A 21,960-nucleotide genomic window follows, 5' to 3' on the forward strand; every position below is an offset into this window, starting at 1 on the left:
TTGATATCTGTTAACTGAAATGTGATAATTCATTAAAAAGAAGAAATTAAAATTTGCCCTAAATTTATAATAGGTACAAATTTAATCATCTGTGGTATGAAATGATTTAACACTGTTGTAAGCTGAAATATGTCTCACACGACTTTTTTTTTGTTGAAAATAATGTGACGCACAACACTTCATAAACAGGCTGTTAAATGTTGAATATTTATCTAGAAATGGTTAGTAGAAGTCGATACAGCTTTATTCTTTTTGATAAATTATTTTATGATAAATTTGTAAGGCTGTAATTTTAAGACAATCATTACCCACTACAGCAAAGTTATGATTGTTGTGTTCAAATTGATAATGCTGTGATATTTGTTACTCTTTTTCTCAAAACTGTATTATTGCTAAATGAAATGGATGCTGAAAACTTAAATTTAGGCAAACAATATGAAAACTTGGTCAATTTTCTTTGTTTCTTCGAGTAGATTACATATAATTTGAAGAAATGTAATTTAATGTAATAATTAATTGATGCATAGCACACAGAATCCTCAAAGTGTGCTAAGGCGCTACACATACAAAGGCAATAGTTAACACAATTTACTATTACGACTCAAAATGCATAAACCAAAATTTCATAGTTCTGTTTATTATAAAATGTTAAATTCACAATCTGCTTCACTTTGACGTAATATCAGATTGTTGCAGTGGTCGTCACATTTGTGTACTCCAATGGTTCTCAAACTGGGGTTTATCTGCAGGCCTCTTGGGGACCTAAAAGCCGTTTTGTGTGTGTGTGTGTGTATGTATGTATGTGTGTGTGTGTGTGATAGATAGTAATTTCCATTCTTGTTCAAAGAACTCAGCATCAGCAACTTCTCAACAGCCAAGACGTAATACCCTGAAATTTCAAAGCTGGCTGTTAGAGTATTATTAGTTCTGTTTGTAGTAAATGTCAGACAGCCTTCTCTACTCAAGACAAGGTCTCGGAACACTCTTGATGTGAGAATGGCACTATCCAAAATTTAGCCAAATATCGAGAATTTGTTGTGTGTTTATCAGGTGCACCCGACACATTCAATGTCTTTTCTTCATATTAGTATCTTTGGTGTTTTTGTTTGTCTATCAATTAAAAAAAACCAAAAAAAATCATTGGGGACAGCTGATTTGTAATGTATGTCAAATAAATAGGTTCTAAAGACTAACTAACCTGATTTTTGTTTCGATGGTCGTCTGTCTCGAGTGTCAGTCCTGTGTGAAGTGGTGGGAGAGGGGAGCTCATCCAATTCCGGGGTGGTCTTCGTATTTATGTTTATTTCGCGAGGTAACTAATTTGCATAACTAATTTACATTACATGATTGAAATTTTGTGAATAGTTTGAGAACCACTGGTGTATACAAATATTGAAACCAAAATACTTTATGATTTGATTTTGTGTTGACGTGATGGTTTGAATTATTTAACCCATTTGTTGTATTGAAGCGAAAATGAGTATATTACTAACTCTTTGATACAGCATTTTGATTTTGTGTTATGTAAATTTGTATGAGGGAGATGTTTCCAGATATATAGGAATGTAAGGTATGCTATTGTGATGAGAAACTAACAATTAGATAACGTGTATAATGAGAATGTATATGCTTTGGTTAAGGGGGGGGGGGGGGTTCCTTAAATTCTACTGAATATTCCTTATTTGTTTCACCTTCTTTGCTTTGTAGTAATACCTTCACGCTCTATTCAAAATTCTATTTCCTCTTTTGAATTCTCAAGTTTTTTGTTCGTTTTTTTTCTCCCAAAACATTGAAAGCAATTTTTAAATGTCTCCATTTATTTGTTTTATTAAAAAAAATTATATCCATATATATATATATATATATATATATATATATATATTATATATATTATATATATATATATATATATATATATATATATATATATATATGTATATATATATATATATATATATTATATCCAGCCAGTATAGTTCTTACTTACTTGCTTACCTCCCATTATGCCTACTGCCACGTAGGGCAGCAGCCTGTTTAGTAGTAGGGAAATTATTCAAGATATTAAAATAGTGTCATGTTTTATTAGTTTTTAAAAACAATAATTTATTTTATTTATTTAAACAAAATTTATTTATTGAACAAATAAATTCAATTCAATTCAATTCCAATATTTATTTATTGTTGGCATTTTAAAAATGTTTCATAGATAATGTAGTCAGGCTAATAGAAGCCTTTGACCGACATAGGTTTTAACACATAGTGCATAAAAATACATAGTTATACATTTTCCCTTAAAAACATTCCCTCATCAAGATTCCAATCATGACACACAAAGAAAAGTAACATAATATTATATATAAATCTCCCAAATATTATTTATTAATTGCTATAACTTCCTAGTCTATAAATGTTCACATTTCAATGCTTCAATAAGTTGCTGCAACGCAAGTTAATTGTCAATGTGTTACATGTTTAATTTTATACAGTCTCTTGGGCTAAAAGATTTCTGTTACTATAGTGTAGTCAACATAACAGCACTTATATTTATAAATCAATTGAGTTCTTTAGCAAAGAAAGGCAAAGCAATCTAAACCAAGCATTATTACTAACATTTCAAATGAAATAAATAATTTCATATAATTGTAATATAATTCAGAACCTTCTACTAAGACATTGTCTCAACTTTCTCAGTTACTACAACTACCAAATTTGCCAATTCAAAACTGGTGGTCGGTGCTCGAAATCAATGAACTATTTAATAGATCTGAAAGTGTTTGTTACAAGTGCAGATAAAGCAAAAAAAAAAACCCGGGAACTTCGTAGTGAAATGTCAAATAACGGTAATCAGAAGTACCTGATTTCGTATGCCATGGTTCGAGTTAGATCTGATTTGTTGAGTGGTGGTTATGTTCTTGCAATTTTTTTCTGCTTTGTCTGGCATTTTTTTACTCCGTGTAACTATTTTCATTATAACAGTGCCTGACTTAAATTTTTAATTTGATATACAGGACTAAACACTGTTAAAATGCTTCAGGTTCAACCCTATGATCCACATCTGTCGAGATGGTTTGATTGTTAAACCAAACAATAGAAAACCAAAAAATAATACAACTCAACAAAAATAAGCAGTTGGTTCTGGTTGCTCCGAAATGTGAAACAATTAATCAGATTGTTTCCAAATAGTTTAAGTGTCTTGATGGTTAGCTAACATTGAGGAAATATAGAATATATTTGGTAGGGGGGGCGGGGGGGGGAGGGTCTTAAATTACTGAAATCTTATTTGATTTAATTATATTGTAATAATACTACATCTATCAAAATTATTCTTAATAATAATATTTATTATTTTATAATCCAAAAATTAAACATTTTTTAATGATCATTATTTGTTATAATTAAAATAATATTATCATATATAATAATATATATAATATAATAATATAATAATAATTATAATATATATAATATATATAATATATATAATAATAATATAATAATATATAATATATAATAATAATATAATTTAGTAATTATATAATATACTCCATATATAATAGAAACTTAATATAGTAGGAATAAATAATTAATTAATAATAGTAATTTATATTATTTAAAAATATATTATTATTAATATATTAAAAAATTTATTATTAACAAATAAATAATAATAATATTATTAATAATTAAAAAATTCATAAAATAATGTAATCAATAATAAATACAAATTTAATAACATAATATAAAATAATATATAATAATAATTTATAAATAAAATTACCATCAAGATAATAATATAGATAATGATGATAATAATTATAATAAGAATATAATAATATAATAATAATATATGATGGATGATGATGAATGATTGATTATATGATTTACTTTACAGCATACACGTAAGAGCGAACAATATACATGGCGTGCAATACAAATTTATAAATATTTATTTACTCTAACCTAATATTATCAATAGCATTTAAAAGATGAGAATACAGAATTATTCTTAAAATGTAAAAGTAATTGTCTAGACAGATAGGTTTTCAACAACAACAACAACAACAAAAAACCCAATAAAAAACCTACAAATTCATCAATCCTTTACAGAAAACAGACTCATGAATTGGTTTTCTTTACACATTGATAAACTGCTAACTTAGTGTGCAGTGTGTTGTCAATAACAGGTGTCATCCTCCCTGATACATTGTCATATGGCCTCTGCTGTCTTATGGAAAAAGACCCTATGTGGCGATATATTACAAATAAACATAGGTAGATCTGCCAACTAGACGCCAAAAAGATTTATTATTACGCTTTTTAAAAATCAAATTATGCATGTATGCTTTTTTTATTCCACATTATGCCTTTTTGTCTTCATCAAGGCTGTGTGGTTGATTGAAGCAATTTTTTCTTTGTCCGGAATCTGGTCTCACTGAAAACGGAAGAAGGCTGCGTTTTTATCATCCACTTCCAGCTTATCTTTTGAAGGGTTATTGGGGCAGAAGTAGCCTTTACCAAATTAATATTTGGAGAGGAATCTTCCAATAGTGATTGAAAATGATTGTGGTGATAAACGTATTGATTAATAATGCTTTTGTTTTGCACAATTACACCTTTTCCTTCAAAACTACACCTTTTTTCAGTCAAAATTACACCTTTTCTTCAGTTTTGATCGGTAGCTCTGCATTTGTTCTTTTTCCTTAAGATGGCAGACCTCATCACTATGGTTTGTTTAGCTGAATATTTTGTAAACCTGCTTAAAATTTGATTTGTGGCAAATAACCAAAAATATTATGGGTTTCACCAGGCCTCAAAATCTGGAGAAATTTCTGGAGACTGAAATGTATTAACAATTATTATATTTGATTTGCATGATGGCATGGTGGATTTTGAGGTTGTGATTTGAACTTATTTATATAAGTGTTGAAATTTTATTCCCAGTATGATAGCTGTTGTAAATGTTTGCGATTGTGTTATGAAAGGATAATATCTGGAATGTAAATTTTGTTCCAGGTTCATTTCATTGTGTGAATCTTATTTAAATACATTTACAGACCTGCCTACCAGTAACAATAATTCGTAGATATACGAAATTTTGGCTCCAATTTCAGAGCTTTTTTCATAAGCATCTCTAAGTCATTAAAACTTATTGAAAATAAAAGTTGATGCCAGACTACATAATTTTTAGGATTTTGAGGTGTTATAAAATCTTTGCATAAGTAAATTGTTGATTTATAAAGTTAACTATAGTGATTTCGTCAAACTACGAATTTTTAACTTTACAAGTAGCCAGGTCTGTATTAGTGTTTTGATTAAAAATTCAAGAAAGACCTAAATTGAATTAAATTATATTAAATGCCCTTTATTCAACCCTTAGGGGAAATTTTTCTTTAGGGTCTATTCCAAGGGGAGACTGGAATAACCCAGGCATCAGTCGTAGTGCAGCGCCATAAACTGAGCTAGGGTGAGGTGACTTGCTCAATGGCCACACAATGCAACGGGTATTCAAACTCGGTACCTTTCGGGTATGAAGCAAGGATCGTACTGCTGAGCCATGCTGTGTCAAACTCATGAATAGGCAATAATCTTTTTTCTAGACAAAAAGCTCAAACATATTTTGATATTGGAAACAAAAATTATGATCAAAAGCCTTTTCATTCCATTTTCAAAAACATGAGTAAATTTGTCTACATTAAAAATAAAATAGAAAAATTAATTGTTGACACAAAAAGTATTGAACAAAAATGAATATAACAGTTTCGAAAAAGTGTGGAACACAGAACATTTTAGGCCCAAAACCCTTCTGCAGCCAATAACGAAAACCATAAAAACATGAATACATCATTTAAAATCTAGACAGATGACAGAGAAATATCTGGCACGGCTGTCCACAAAGCTGTTAAATTTATTTTTGTTCAATACCTTTTACAGTCCACAGCTTCTAGCATTTTAGTATCACTTTAAATAGTCGACACAGACAATCGCATGCAATGATTTCATTTAAATGATTGATGAGTTATGCTGGTAACTAAATTCGACTCCAGGCAAAATGGGCTTCTGCTCCCATAGTAGAGAAATTGTTCCGGCACACCTGGTCGGATGAGACTCTAGAAGATTGGTCTGCAGCAGCAGATCGCAACGGAGATCGAGGGAGCCCCAGCCCTACCCTCGGGGGTTTGATAAGGCCCAAAAGCTACACGTTGCCTAAGTCTCAGTCACTCCATGAACAACTATGGGAAGGAATACAAAGAAAGTCAGTGGATTTGCTCCGAGGGGGATCCAATCTACTTGCTCGAACCAACAGTCGTGAGGAAACACCCGGCCAACAGGTAGGATTGTGGGATGGATCAGTGATTTAAAGGATTAATTGTTAAAGATAAAAACGTTTTAAAATAATATTTCAGAGAGTGGTGGTATGAGGTGTGAGACAAATAATCAAATCTCTGAGACAGATTTATCTTGTTTAAAAATTGAAAGTGTTTTTAAAAAATCTTGAATTGATCTTTGATTAGGTCCAGTCCCTTTTTAAAAATAAATTTTACAAGATGAAGAATTGAATATTTATTATCGAATTTGCAACATAAGAAAAACAAATTGTATATAAAGTATATTTGGTATTGCAAATCATTTCATCCACTTCATATATTTTGCTTTTTGAGCATGCAAAATATTTTTTTTAATATGCGTATGTCTTTCCTCAATTTATTATCAAACAGTTGTTTATTTTGGTATTTAGAATAAGAATCTTTTTCTTATTATGCAAAATGAATCTTGCATTTATGGATGAAATCCTTGCCACTTTGTATGTTCATTGCACAAAATTATGCCTCATAAGAATATAAAAAGTATATTTATAATTTCACGTACAGCTGATCAAATTGTATTCTATCCACTCTGTTATGCATTTATCATGAATGCTTACTTTATTTTGAAACAAGAAGTCTTTCGTTATTTCTCTGCTGCACAGAACCAATATTAAGTTCTTCATTTCATACTTCTATTTTCTTCATTTATTATAATATATAAATAAATGAAACTGGTCATCCAAAAATAGATGTTGCAAAATTATTGCACACACCTTTGGGACTTGCTAGGTAAAGGACAATTTGAAAAATAGAGTTATTTGACATACACTACGTTGATTATTGAAATAGAATAATTGGATTCAGAAGGAAGGATATTTTAAATTCTAATATAATTGACATTTCTGACACAACACTTCAAATGAAAACACAAGTATTCTTTCTTTGCATCCACCCAAATTTGCCACCCGTGATTTTGTTATGGAACTTTTTCTTTTTGAAATATGACTGTTACTTGACTCTTTTATCAATATATTTTCATGCAATTTATCTGTAGAGATGAAAAAAAAAAGTTGTTTTAAAGGATGCTTAACATGTGCAAATAAATTATTCTTATTTCCAAACGTGAACAGTAATACAAAGTGTAATAATAGATGTAATACTCAAGGTTGCCAATTTTCCTTAGATTTACGAAATTCCGTTTGTTATAAACTCTCAGTACAGTTTCCAGTGCGGGTCCTGATAGCTCATTTGGTAGAGCACTCGCTTCACTTGCAAAGGGACCAAGATCAATCTTGGGTGCAGTCCAGATTTTTTCGAAACCCCCCCCCCCCCCCTTGTCCATCCAGCAGTGAATGGGTAGCTGAGACTTTGATTTTCCAAAGGATAGCAAGCCCGTTTCACGCTATAAAAACTGGGATAAACTCCGGTTCCATGGGCTCAATGGCTCTGAAGGACTACTTTAAAAAAAAATATTTTCCAGTCACCTGCGAAATGGAAAAAAGGAGGCACCTTTTTTCTGGAGTTGAGCACTCAGAAAGGGGTCGATTCATGTGTTTGCATAATAGTTCAGTAAATATTTGTCTTCTGATTGACAACCCTGAATACTAATGCATGTTCTCTAAATAGTTTTAAAAGTTTGATCAACCGAGAGCTGTATTATCAAAGATTTCAATATGACCAGTAATGTTTTCTTTCTCATTTGTTTAATGATTCATTGATGATATTATTGATAGATCACTTTGTCTGTTTCATATCAAAGGCCTTCGAAGGATACAATCCTAATTTAAGTCTTGAGCCTTGTCATGTTATATTAAAATGGATAGTTAATTATGGACACGTGAGTATGCGTCATGCGTTTAATTGAATTTTTGTTTGAAAATTCAGTTTCTCATCTTCTGGCTTAAAAAAGTAGGGTAGAAGGAAGGAAGGGTGGTGGGGTGAATGGAAAAGGGAAATAATAAATATGTGATGGGGAATTTTGCAATGATTTCATTATGTATTTTACTCACTAGTTTTATTTTTCACATTTCATCACCAAATAAAAAGTGTTCTTGAATTAGCTTACATTGTAATTAGAAGAATGTAAGTTTACATTGTTATATGTATTTTGTGCAATATTCTGGTTGCCTTTACTATTTTTTAATTTTCATTATCAAGTGGAGTTTACATTATTGTCGAATTGCTTTGTGAAAATTGCAACTATAAATGTAGTCGTTATCGCATAAGTGTGCCTCAGTTATTATTAGTTTTTAAGGTGTCTTATGTTATAGATCATTTATATGTATATATATTCATTTCCAATTTTGATTCATAACTTTATTCCATCGTGTTCATATTTCGTCAAGTAATTCATATGTATTTCATTGCCTGAGTTCCAGAAGTGACTATGTCTAAAATTCATGTTTTGAGAAAATTGCATTAGAAGTTTTTTTCCTATTCTCAACTCATAATAAAACTGTTGATTTTTAACTTTAGGAGACAGTAATTGGTGAAAGCATGTTAATAATAATTAAGAGACATGAAACAAGGCGTGGCAGTGGCAGTGTTGCTATTTTAAAAAGAATTTTGGGTTTTTGGGACATATTCACGCCTGGCACTTAGTTGACAATTTCTACTGTGTGTCACAATCAATGACAGGAAATGGGCATAGATGTGGTGAAAACAATAATGAGTTATTTTGTTTTATCGTGAGATTAAAATATATTGTAGAAATAAGAAACTACAACCTCAAGGTAGTGATTTGTATTATAAACAGTTTGGAATTGATTAGAGAGAAACTCGTTGGTTATCGTGTCGTCGTCTTTGTGTTGTGTTTTTTTTGTTAAAAAAAATTTATATTTGTTTTTGTCGCAATTTGCTTTTGCTGCAACATTTTATTTGCTGCTACACGTAATGCCTAGATCTTGGCAAAAGGATTATTACTTGTTTAATACATGAATATACCAGATACAATTAATGTGAATATTAATAGGACACCGTGTAATGATATAAATGTTTGGTTGATTGATGATTGTAGAAAATATGGGGTTGAAGCTAATGCATTGCTTATTTTAAAAAGGGTTGGAATGATTAATAGGAAAAGTAAAGGCAAGTACTCTTCAATTTGAAGACCAGCAACTGGGTGGGGTTCCTGACTTCCCGTAGTTTTCAGGGTGTCTCTTACTGTATCTTCTATCCCCCTATATCTGTTTTCCAACATGCTTTCTGTCTTTGTCTTGGAATGAGATTACTAGGTTTTGTCCTTACCCTGGCTGGGGGGGGGGGGGGGGGGGGGGGGGGGGGGGGGAAACAGTCAAATGTATAGTTAGAGTTTTGGGAGATGATATTTTTTTCCCCTTGTAAATCATCTCTCTGTTATGCACCGTATTGTGTTTTGCTTATTATATAAGATTTGTAATCATTTGAGTGTATTCCTCTTAGTGTTGACCTGTGCTTGTGTCAGGATGAGACTTTTAGGTAATCTCAAACTAAGTACGTTGATGGTGTGCTCTTGGAATCTACATCTGTTTCCCACTTAAACCATTCCCCTTTGTTTTATCTTTTCTTGGGTGCTTTAACTGTAATTCTAGAACTGTTTACCATCCCGTTTTCTTCCTTTTTACTGGCGCTGATATGACCTTAATGTGTTGCAAGTGCCGTAAAACCCTTAAAAACAAACAAACAAAACAATGGACAAGGCAAGTACTCTTCAAGTTCAAAAGACCAGCAAGACATTCAAGATCAAGTTATCATGTGTTTTAAATATCATTGTTGTCATTGTGTACAATTTTTCTTTCTCTATACATATCAAGTCTTTGGTCTGCTTTAAAAAAAATAATGAAAATGTTGCTGCTTGAAGCTGGAAGGAAAAAGTAACGATAAGTATTGAATTGTAAGCTTCGATTTATTAGATGAAAACAGACACTGTGGACGTTTCGGGTTTTCCATTTATCAACAAGACATGATGAATGAAACACTAAGGACAAATGAGATATCTCATTCACCCTTAGTGTTTCATTCATCGTGTTTTGTTGATGAAGGGAAAACCTGAAACGTCCACAGTATCTGTCTTCACCTAATAAATTGAAGCTTACAATTCAATACTTATTGTTTCTTTTTTTACATTTATTATATCAAATATAAAAATCATGCACTAAATTATTGTGTAAATGTCTGGCACCTTTATCTATTTTCTTGATTGTTTAGATAATACACAGTATATATATATATATATATATATATATATATATATATATATATATATATATATTATATATATATATATATATATATATATTATAAATAATATATACACACACACACACACACACATATACACACATATACACACACACATACATATTCTTTGAAATGCAATTTGTCACTTCCTGATACAAATTTCATATGAAATCTATAATTTTTTCTGTTCTGGCATACAAAGTTTATTATGGATATCATGGTGGTTGATACTCCCCAGGGCAAGAAAGCCACCACTCAGTGCTCTCAGCAGACCCTGAAGAAAAGTGTGGACATGAAGTCAAGGTTGGAGGAAGCCATTCTTGGGACAGGAAATGCTCGCACAGAAATGATGATGAGACGACGACAGAATTCACAAGCCTCCATATCTAGTATGCTCATGCTCTAACGGTTTCATTTATTTACCATTTTATATTTTATACTATAATTTAATACTTCTATTTTAAAAGAATTTAATACCATTATCATTTTGTATAATAATAATAGTAATAAATAGCATTTTTTATTGTGCTTTATCATGTCTAAACAGACACTAAGGCTGAGCTGCCGACTTGAAATTTAAAAAATACGTAGTTTTCCAAGGGAAAATAGAAAAAGTCACTTTAAATAGCTTTAGAAATAAATAAATTTCCCTGAGCATGATCCAAAAAATGCTCCAAAGGCTTGAATATAGGATCTAAGGAACTAAACTTTCCTTTTCAACAAGATTTATTGAGTGAAAGAAGCGAATGGAGTTCCGTAGATGGAGCCGAAAATTCGTATTTCTAAGAAATTTTTCGTAGTACTTGGCAGTTCTGCACTAAACATTGACATGTTGGTAGTAATTGAAATCACCAAATACATAAACAAATAATACATTGATTACGTTGGAAACAAGTGGGATTTTAGTTGTGTTTTAAAAGTTTGAAGGGATAATTTATGTGTGGCTATGTGGACTTGTGGTATGATATTCATCTTTGGACTGGAAAGACCCAATCCGAGCATCACATGGTTGGGTCCTTGGGAAATGCTCTTTACTCACATTCTCTCACTGTATTCAGGTGTAAAATCTAACGGTTAACAGGTGTCATGCCTCATCCTACATGTTAAGCATTGCTGTTGGCCTGGGTGGGGATCCTGACCTCCCATAGCGGGCAGGGAGGTTCACACTGTGTCTTCTATCCCCTTATATCTGTTTTCCAACATGCTTTCTGTCTTTGTCTTGGAATTGAGATTACTTGGTTTTTTTCTTGGCCCTGGTCGGAGTCCTGGCTGGGAGGGAAACAGTCAAATGCATAGTTATTGTTTTGGGAGATGATATTTTTTTCCTTGTAAATCATCTCTCTGTTATGTATTAGTATATTTGTTATTTTTTAATGCATAATGTAAGCATTTGAGTGTGTTCCTCTTTGTTGGATTTTATTCTTGTGTCCGGATGAGACTTATAGGTGATCTCAAACTAAGTACATTGGTGGTATGCTCTTGGAATCTACATCTGATCCCTATTTGTTCCCAGTTCCCCTATGTCTTACTTTCTCTTGGATGCTTCAATTGTAATTCTAGAACTTTTTAGTATCCCATTTTCTTCCTTTTTACTGGCGCTGATATAACCTAAATGTGTTGCAAGCGCCGTAAAACCCTTAAAAACAAACAAAAATAAACAATTGCTGTTGGCTAGGGACCCCCCCCTGTATAGTGATGTGAGCATGTATAGTGGGTATTGTGCAACATGAATGCTCTAGTTAGTAGTACCTATGAATGTGACTGAATTCTGCTGTAAGACATTGAGCTTATGGTGATCAATCTCACATATTTATTTCATACTGCAGGTCTGGGTGGGTCACAGACACCCCCACCTTACATGGCACAGGAGACAACTGGCAGTGGCAAACTGAGATGGAGGAAGGACCACCAGGTGCAGTGGAGGCACTCAGTGGAATTGATGGACAGGTAGACATAGAAATTTATAAGATTCAATGGACCCTTTGTGGTCTGCTTTATGTCTTGACAAAGAATTTTTTTTCATCAGCTTACAAACCACCATTGATTTCACGTATGAATGCGACATTTATTGGTGGCGTTAATGATATATGAAATATATATGTTATATATTTTATATATGTGTTTTATAAAATAAAGAAAGTTTACTAATGGTTATAGGATAGTCCATGATTTTAACACATAGTATATAAAAAGTTTCATTACTATGCACTGAGTCGATACGGTTTGCTGGTATGATATTATGTGAATCTTGCCGCTTAAGATAATATGTGAAATTAATGGCAATATAGTTCAAATTGTTTTAGTTGGTTCATTTAAAAAGAAAATATTTCTATTTATAGAGTCTTCCACACTTGAATTCTTTTTATTCATTTGAAATTGATCAAACTTTTTTTGACAGACTTGGCCATGGTTTGTGAAAAACAAAGTGAATTTAATGGTAGTACGACTGACTGGTAATCAGAAGGTCTGAGGTTCGATCCTCAGTCGAGGTCGACTGATTTTTTTGGGATAGTTTTTTTCTTTCTTGCTTTGTCTGGCACCTTTCACACACACTTGTTCGGTTCTTTATCTTACACCGGTGCCTGTTCCTTAATTTCTTAATTTGTTATTATTTAAAAACTGTGTCTTTAATTATCATTATTATTTTTGTGTGACGCGGCTATTTTTCTCCTGTCCAATTCAGTCCAAACCAAGCAATAGGGATCGAAGCAGAGACCCTGGACGAGTCTGCCCTGTGTGCCGAAGTCAGTATGATATGTCTGGATAACCTGGAACTGATTATACAGGTGAGTTTTTTTTACTTCTCACTCCATTCTTTGTCTGAATTGACATTGTTACCGAGCTACTAAGCCCTGTATTTTCTTTCTCTCATATAATTTACCCATGTTTTTAGGGTGTTAAATTAAATAATTCCTCTGATTTTGTATTTTAAAATAATGGCGTCATTAAATTTTTAAAATTTTAAATGAGCTTTATATAGCGCAATATCCACTAAATGTGCTCAAAGCGCTTTACAAGGGGTCCCTGGTCAACAGCAACATTTAACATGTAGGACGGGATGGACAAAAACAACGCTTTTAACAGCCAGGTACTCATTTTACACCTGAGTACGGTGAGAGAATGTGAGTAAAGAGCCTTTTCCAAGGACTCAACTATGCGCCGAGGACGAGGCTTGAACCCAGGACCTTCCGATCCAAAAGTGAGTGTCATACCACTAGACCATATAGCCGCGTCATTCTAATGTGTTATCCATTATATTCAATTCTTCCACATTATTTTTGCTTCCAATCTTCCAAGTTCTCAGAATTGGATTGTAATTTTGGTACTGACTGTGTTGTTATTTCAGATTGCCGGTAACTCAGACTTATTGCAACCCTTATTGGGCAGCTCCTTGCGAGTGTTACTACACATGCTGGCCCTCAATCAAAGTTCTGCTGTTCTACAGCATATGTTTTCTACACAAAGAGCACTCGTCACTAAGGTAAGCCATCGCTGTTAATTTTTATAAATATAGAAGGCATTGGCCTGGAAATCCAACCTGTTGTCAGTATACGATTTTTTCATTTGTTTGTATTTATTAAACGAGATATGTTTATAGTGCCCAATAACACAACGAGCTTGCGAATATGTGTTATTGCCGAGTTTTATAAATACAAAGAATTAAAGAATACGTTTATTCCACCCCTCCAAGTAAGATCATTAGATATTTTGTAATCAAATATTATGGTGTTAGTACTTCTATTCACCATAATTTGTATCTTTCTTCAGCTTGAATGATAATTTGACCCAAAAACTAAAAACGTTGGATTTGTATTCATATGCACCAAAAAGATTATTTATAATTACCAATCAGCTGCCTTTTACATCTAATATCACAACAATAAAATGCTCAAAAACATTCTGCAATCGTTGAATACAATTTTTATTCAACGCGTTCAAAGCATTATTCAACGATTACGTATTAACTAAGAAATGATAGGGGTTTTCCAATGGGAGGGATGGAATAATCAACATTATATTAAAAGCAATTTGTTTTTTAAGACCTGATAAAGTATGTATGAATCTGTGCCAGTCTAAGCAGAAAGAAAAAGAAAAAATTAAAAAAAAAAAAAATCACATTGTCTTGACTGATTTTTGTACCTCACACCTCAGATGTATCCAACTACACCACAGAGATTACACGTTTCATACTGTTCCACACACTTTTTCAGATCTTTATCTTACCCATTGCCTAATTCAAATAAGAACTTTCAATTTTGTTATTAGTTTTATTTTTTATTTTATTTATTACATTACTTTATAAAGGTATGTAAATATATTTTTTAACGCTTATGTTTATATTTTTATAATTCATCTTTGTAAACCCAATGTCCTTGTGTATTAGTAAAATTTATTTATTTAAATATTTATTTATTTATTTATTTATTTGTTTATTTATTTATCTATTTGGTTATTTACTTATTTATTTATTATTTTAATAAAAGTTTAGAATAAATTGGAATAATTGGAATTTGTAGAAGAATATCTCCCCCAACTCTCCCCTTCAAACTTGCATTCCAGTTCCTTGACTTGTTATTCGAAGAAGAGACAGAGCAGTGTGCTGAATTGTGTCTCCGACTGTTGCGTCACTGCAGTTCCCCTATTGCAGTCACCAGGTCCCAGGCCTCAGCGTCCTTGTATCTGCTTATGAGGCAAAACTTTGAGCTCGGCAATGTGAGTATTGCGGCTCTTTTGTAATCTCTTTTTCAGCAATAAGTAAACACACTTAAAATAATAATAAATAGAAAATAGAAAAATTCTCTTTATTCATCCCATAGGGGAAATTTGTCTCCAGGGTCGACTTACTCAAGGCCACTCAGCGCAGCAGTGGGTGATCGAAGATCGATCCCGGATGCAGTCGAGATTTTTTTCTGACCCCCAGTGTCCACCCAGCAGTGAATGGGTTGCTGAGTCTGTTAGATTTTGGTTGACAGTAATTTGTGATAGACTAGCATCCTAACCAAAAGATAGCAAGCAATTGCTATTGTCGTTTCACGCTATAGAAACCAGGGTAAACTCCGGTTTCATGAGCCTGTTGGCTCGGAAGGACTACTTGTATTTTAAAGCACCAAATTTTGATTTTTACTCCTCAGGCTGGGTCTTTTTCTTTTTTTAAATTTTTTTTTTACTAAAATTGGCGTAAACATGTTTTCTATTTTTAAAAATAAAATTGACCTTTTATATAGCGTAAAATCCCCTAAAAGTGCTCAAAGTACTTTACAAAGGGTCCCTGACCAACAGCAACACGTAACATAAAGAACGAGACATGACGCCTGTTTGGCGATAATACAATTTTTTTCCGACAGAGACAACCCTTTTCTAAGGACTCAACTATATGTCGACTGAGGCTTAAAGCCAGGACCTTCCGATCCGAAAGCGAGTGTCATACCACAAAACCACATAGCCACACAATTTCTCACTAGTGAATTGATTAATTGTGTAATGTAGCTCATCAGGGTTAGCTTTGAATTTGCCCTTTTTGCCAGTTTGATTCTATCAGCTAGTTTCCCCTTTTTATGAGTAAAGGGAAATATATTGGGATTTTAAAAACGTATGTAACGATTATTTTGCTGCATTTTCAGTAATTCATTTCTGAGCCAGTGTGATTAGTGGATAGCTTAGAAAAATCTTAAATTACACACTTGTTAATCACAATACATAAGACAAATCATATAGCAAATTCAAGAAAATAGAAAGATGTGCAGCGCCGCAAATTGAGCTGGGGTGAAGTGACTTGCTCAAGGCTACACAGCACAGCGGCGGGTGATCGAACTCGGTACCTTTCGGGTATGAAGAAAAGACGCACTGCACTGCTGAGCCATGCTGCCCCCCCCCCCCCCCCTAATATGTATTGGTCCATGTGAAAGATCAATAAACAGTTTGAGTGAAAGGAATGTTTTATGTAGCAAGTGGTACTGGATTGTGGTGCTGTCCAAACCAGATTAACTGAATTTATGTTGGATTGTGGAACTTTCCGAACCTATGATAAGACTTAAAAGTCTTTAAAAAAATTATGTTTATCTTTTTAAAATGTAATAATTGTTGTGATAAATCTCAATCCTTTTTCATTCACTTTTCACCTATTTCTTTATTCTTTCCTTATAATTTATAATAGATTTCATTTGATTGCTGATAATAACATCTCATAACGTTGTTCTTCCAGAACTTTGCCCGCGTCAAGATGCAGGTTACGATGTCGCTGAGTTCACTGGTTGGTCAAAATCAAACGTTTAATGAAGAATATCTACGCAAATCTCTCAAGACGATTCTGACGTATGCCGAGGCTGATCAGGAGTTGGAGAGCACATCATTCAGAGAACAGGTCAGCTGGTTATTTGTGTAAAAGCTGTGTCCTCTTTCCCCTTGTATCTGATTTTCTTGCCAGATTGCGCTTTCTGCTCCCTGTCTTGGATTGAAATTACTAGATTTTGTCTCGGCCCTCGTTGGAGTCCTCAGCTGAGAAGGGAACAGTCAAATGTAAATTATTTATTTTGGGAGATGACTTTTTCTCATAAATCATCTCTGTTATATACTGTTATGGTTTTTTGTTTTTATTAATTTTGTCAGCACTTGAGTGTATTTCTGTTGATGATAGAGATGTGATATACTTCTAGTAGATCAGTGTTATTCTTTTTTAATGATGATGATGGTGATGACGGTGATGAATATTTCGTTCCTGTTCCAGGTGCGTGATTTAGTGTTCAACCTCCACATGATCTTATCGGACACGGTCAAGATGAAGGAATTTGCCGAGGACCCAGAGATGTTGCTGGATCTCATGTACAGAATTGCCAAGGGATACCAGAACTCTCCTGATCTTCGACTGACCTGGCTACAAAACATGGCCAGGGACCATTCACAAGTTTGTCTCATTATTACTTTTCTTTTAGACTATATATTTAAAAAGAATTTGAAAGCCGATTTTTTTTCCCCAAATCTATGATAGTTCGCTTTTTAATTTTTAAAGGGACAAAATTTGGCTGCTGTTTTTTGTATTTAAAAATGTGTTAGTTTGGATTGTGTTAGGGAAAACTGCTAAATCTTTTGGCATTTTTCAAAAATTAAAGTGACATGAATAATAATAATAATAAAAATAACAATAATAATAATAATAATAATAATAATAATAATAATAATAATAATAATAATAATAATAATATATGATAATAATATTGATGATGATGATGATGATGATGATGATGATGATGATGATGATGATGATGATGATGATGATGATGATTAGGAGGAGGAGGAGGACAGCGACGGTGATGACGACAGTGACGATGACGACGGTGACGATGACGACGGTGACGATGATGATGATGATGATGATGATGATGATGATGATGATGATTTTCATAATAATTAAAATAACTCCAATATCTAATGTTTAATGACCAAGACGTCATTGAATGTTTTTTGTTTTGTTTTTTTATCAACCATTGTTCAATAGAATTCAATCACTTATTTTTTTCTATTCACAGCGAGGCAACGACGCTGAGGCAGCTCAATGTCTAGTCCATGCAGCAGCCCTAGTGGCGGAATACTTGAACATGTTAGAGGATAGACCATACATGCCTGTCGGATGTGTCAACTTTGAGGTATGGTTTTCATTTAGCTCTCTCCTCACTGTCCATCTTAAACTAGAGCATTTATATACCGCAATATCCACTAAATGTGCTCAAAGCGCTTTACAAAGGGTCCCTTGACCAACAGCAACACATAACATGTAGAATGAGACATGACGCCTGTTAGGCGATCTTACAATTTTTCCGACAGAGACAACGCTGTTGACGGCCAGGTACTCATTTTACACCTGGGTACGGTGAAAGAATGTGAGCAAAGAGTCTTTTCCAAGGACTCAACCATGCGCTGAGCGAGGATCGAACCCAGGACATTCCGATCCGAAAGTGAGTGTCATACCGCAAGACCACATAGCCGCACCTTTTCCAGATTTCATAACCATCCAACATAAAAATTGATTATTTAAAACTCTAAATCAAAAGGAATAAGTACTCGATATGTATAACTTTGTTCTGAAAAACAAGCTGTACCACGCGGGTGGTTGGATGGGAGCATCACCCTTGAATCATATACCTATGATGTTCTCATGGGTGTACGATCCGATAGTGATGTCGTTTCTTCTTCTCTTTACTAGCCTATCCTGCTTCTTTGGTTTGTGATTGTATTTTTGACAGGGGATATTTTTTTTCTGTAAATCTTCTGCCTGTTTGTTCTTGGTTATTTATAATTTAGCTTATGATATCTTTAGGTTATGATTTTGATTTTTACATTTGTACTATTTTTGTTAGATTGCTTGTTTTTTGTTTCAGCGGTCTCTCATATAACCTCAATTGTGTTGGAAGAGACCTAAAGCAACAAACAAACAAACAAGCTGTACCACACATATTCACGATCTTATACCTAAAACAAAAAAAGTTCATATTTTGTTATTTACCAAAAGAAATTTGAATGAGAAAAGTATTGGTTGTGTTGTAGAAGAATGTGACAATTTTCCTATAGTTAGTAAGGAGAGGGTTAATGTTTTTATTCTAAGCTTCTACCTCAAACATACAAACAAAAATTTACCTTTCTCCCAAAAGTGGGCGAGTTGACTTTGACTTAGTGATTAAGGCCTTGCACTGTGTGTGAGCCAGGACACCCTGGGTTCGATCACTTTTGTATTTTTGTTTTTTTTCCTTAGGTGAGATTATTAATCCCTAATTTATTTATTTTTTAACCTCAGGAATGAGAGACATCCAATGTTTGTCGTCATTTTGCCAGTTTAGGTTTATCTCCATCTTATACATACAACAATAAACATAGGCATAGGGATATTGACCTTGATGAATAAAAATAAATAAATAAATAACATTGATAAATAAATAGATAAATAAAATAATAAATAAATATATAAGTAAATAAATAAATAAAACAATAATCTATCTATTTATTTGTTAATCCCTAATTTTGTCACTTGGACCGACGGCATTTGGTGTATAAACAATATTTCTCCCATGGAATTACTAGGTGATGATGCCTTACTACTGATGATAATAATAATAATAATGATAATAATAATAATAATAATAATAATAATAATAATAATAATAATAATAATAAATGATAATGATAATGATAATAATAATAATAATAATAATAATAATAATAATAATAATAATAATAATAATGAATATTAATAATGATGATGATGGTGATGATGATGATAGATGATGATGATGATGATGATGATGATGATGATTATATTATTATTATTATTATTATTATTATTATTATTATTATTATTATTATTATTATTATTATATTTATTACTATTTTTATCATTATTATTACTATTATTATTATTATTATTATTATTATTATTATTATTATTATTATTATTATTATTATTATTATATTATTATTATTATTATTATTATTATTATTATTATTATATTATTATTATTATTATTATTATTATTATTATTATTATTATTATTATTATTTTTATTGATATTATTATTACCACCATTATTAATATTCTTTTGACAGAAAATCACCCCAAATGTCTTAGAAGAGAGTGCTGTCTCCGATGATGTTGTCTCCCCTGACGAAGAGGGAATTTGTACCGGCATGTACTTCACAGAGCATGGCTTGGTGGGGCTTTTGGAACAGGCAGCCAGTTATTTCTCTAAGGTAACTCATTATTTTTAATTTCTACCTACAGGGAGGCTCGAACTCAGGACCTTCTGATCCGAAAGCGAGTGTCATACCACTAGACCATATAGCTGCACGGTACTTGTGCGGCTATGTGGTCTGGTGGTATGACACTCGCTTTCGGATCGGAAAGTCCTGGGTTAGAGCCTCGCTCGGCGCTTAGTTGAGTCCCTGGAAAAGGCTCTTTACTCACATTCTCTCACCGCACACTCAGGTGTAAAATGAATACCTGGCCATTAACAGCGTTGTCTCTGTCCGTAAAAAATTGTAATAGCGCCTGACAGGCGTCATGTCTCGTTCTACATGTTACGTGTTGCTGTTGGTCAGGGACCCCTTGTAGGATATTGCGCTATATAAAAGCTCAATTATAAAGCTCAATAATTTCTCTAAGGTAACTCATTATTTTTAATTTCTACCTACATGTTATGTTATTTTCTATTTATTTTTTAAATTTTACTTTAAACGAATCTCGTAAATTTGCTGATCTTCCATATTGGGCAGGGAGGCACTTATTGTGTCTTCTTTCCCCTTTATGTTTTCCAACATGCTTTCTGACTTTGTCTTGGAATGAGATAACTTGGCTTTGTCCTGGCCTTGACTGGTTACCCTGGCTGGGAGGGAAACAGTCAAATGTATAGATTAAGGGTTTTGCGAGATGATTTCATAAATCAATCGCCTCCCCCGTAGTTTTTACTCCCTTCCTCATCCTCCTCATCTGCCTTCTCATCCTCTCCTTTTCCTCCTCAATCTCATCCACGAATGACGTCATCTTGTCTTTGAATGTGGAATGAAGGAGGCAAGCACAAATGGAAGGAGCGTTGTCCTAAACTTTTATTCTAGAAGAGTTCTAATTTCCCTCTGTGGCAATGAACACTTTGTTACCATTAAAAACACCTTATTTAAAGACTGCTTCCTTATCATCCATCAAAGATTCTCCAACAGCCCATAAATATTTTCTGTCCCTAAACCCAGGCTTTAATGTTTGAGGCAACCAACGAGGTCTTCAAACTGATCATCCCCATCCACGAGCAAAACAGAGAATACAAAAGGCTGGCGCAAGTACACCAGAAACTTCTGGAAGCATTCAATGGCATCACCAAGCAGGAAGGAAAGAGGGTTTTCGGTACCTACTTCCGTGTTGGTTTCTATGGCAACAAGTTTGGAGACCTGGACGGGGAGGAATTCATTTACAAGGAACAGATGATCACAAAATTGCCTGAAATTTCACACCGATTAGAGGTGGGTTACTATTTGTTTTTGTTGCTTTTTTTTCTTTTCTTGTGTCTCGTCTTACTTGTAATCAAAAGATGAGTTAATATCTATGATTGTAGGAATTATATAGCCTGAATGTATATTTTCAGAATTTGTATGGAGAAAAAGGATTATATTATGTAAATATCCTTGATTGTAGAGATTATATAGCCTGAATGTATCTTTTTCAGAATTTTCATAGAGATAAAAGATTATATTTAGATATCCTTGATTGCAGACATTATGTGGCCTGAATGTATGTTTTCAGAATTTCTATTGAGACTAAAAAGTAGTTTCGATATCTTTGATTGTAGAGGTTATAAATCCTGAATGCACATATGTAGAATTTCTATGGAGATAAAATATATGTTAAGACCTTTAATTGTAGAGATTATATAACCCAAATGTATATTTTTCAGAATTTCTATGG

General features: G+C 32.9%; 1 protein-coding gene across 4 annotated transcripts in view; it reads left to right on the top strand.

Annotated features, from left to right (window-relative positions):
* Nucleotides 1-21,960, top strand: part of LOC144962668 (dedicator of cytokinesis protein 7-like) — a 79,641-nt gene that overhangs the window by 41,448 nt on the left and 16,233 nt on the right. For 2 of the 4 annotated variants that reach the window (XM_078895790.1, XM_078895792.1), the window contains 11 exons: nt 6,045-6,329; nt 10,762-10,912; nt 12,350-12,470; nt 13,207-13,309; nt 13,870-14,004; nt 15,084-15,236; nt 16,726-16,884; nt 17,248-17,424; nt 18,047-18,163; nt 20,115-20,258; nt 21,252-21,518. In XM_078895790.1, the coding sequence (XP_078751916.1) occupies nt 6,045-6,329; nt 10,762-10,912; nt 12,350-12,470; nt 13,207-13,309; nt 13,870-14,004; nt 15,084-15,236; nt 16,726-16,884; nt 17,248-17,424; nt 18,047-18,163; nt 20,115-20,258; nt 21,252-21,518 (1,812 nt within the window). The remainder of the gene's footprint in view (nt 1-6,044; nt 6,330-10,761; nt 10,913-12,349; nt 12,471-13,206; nt 13,310-13,869; nt 14,005-15,083; nt 15,237-16,725; nt 16,885-17,247; nt 17,425-18,046; nt 18,164-20,114; nt 20,259-21,251; nt 21,519-21,960) is intronic. The other 2 variants (XM_078895793.1, XM_078895794.1) reach the window with 1 other exon arrangement.

Source organism: Berghia stephanieae, chromosome 1 (assembly GCF_034508935.2).
Source record: "Berghia stephanieae isolate SIO BIC M18660-M18661 chromosome 1, UCSD_Bste_1.3, whole genome shotgun sequence".
NCBI classification, from domain to species: domain Eukaryota; kingdom Metazoa; phylum Mollusca; class Gastropoda; order Nudibranchia; family Aeolidiidae; genus Berghia; species Berghia stephanieae.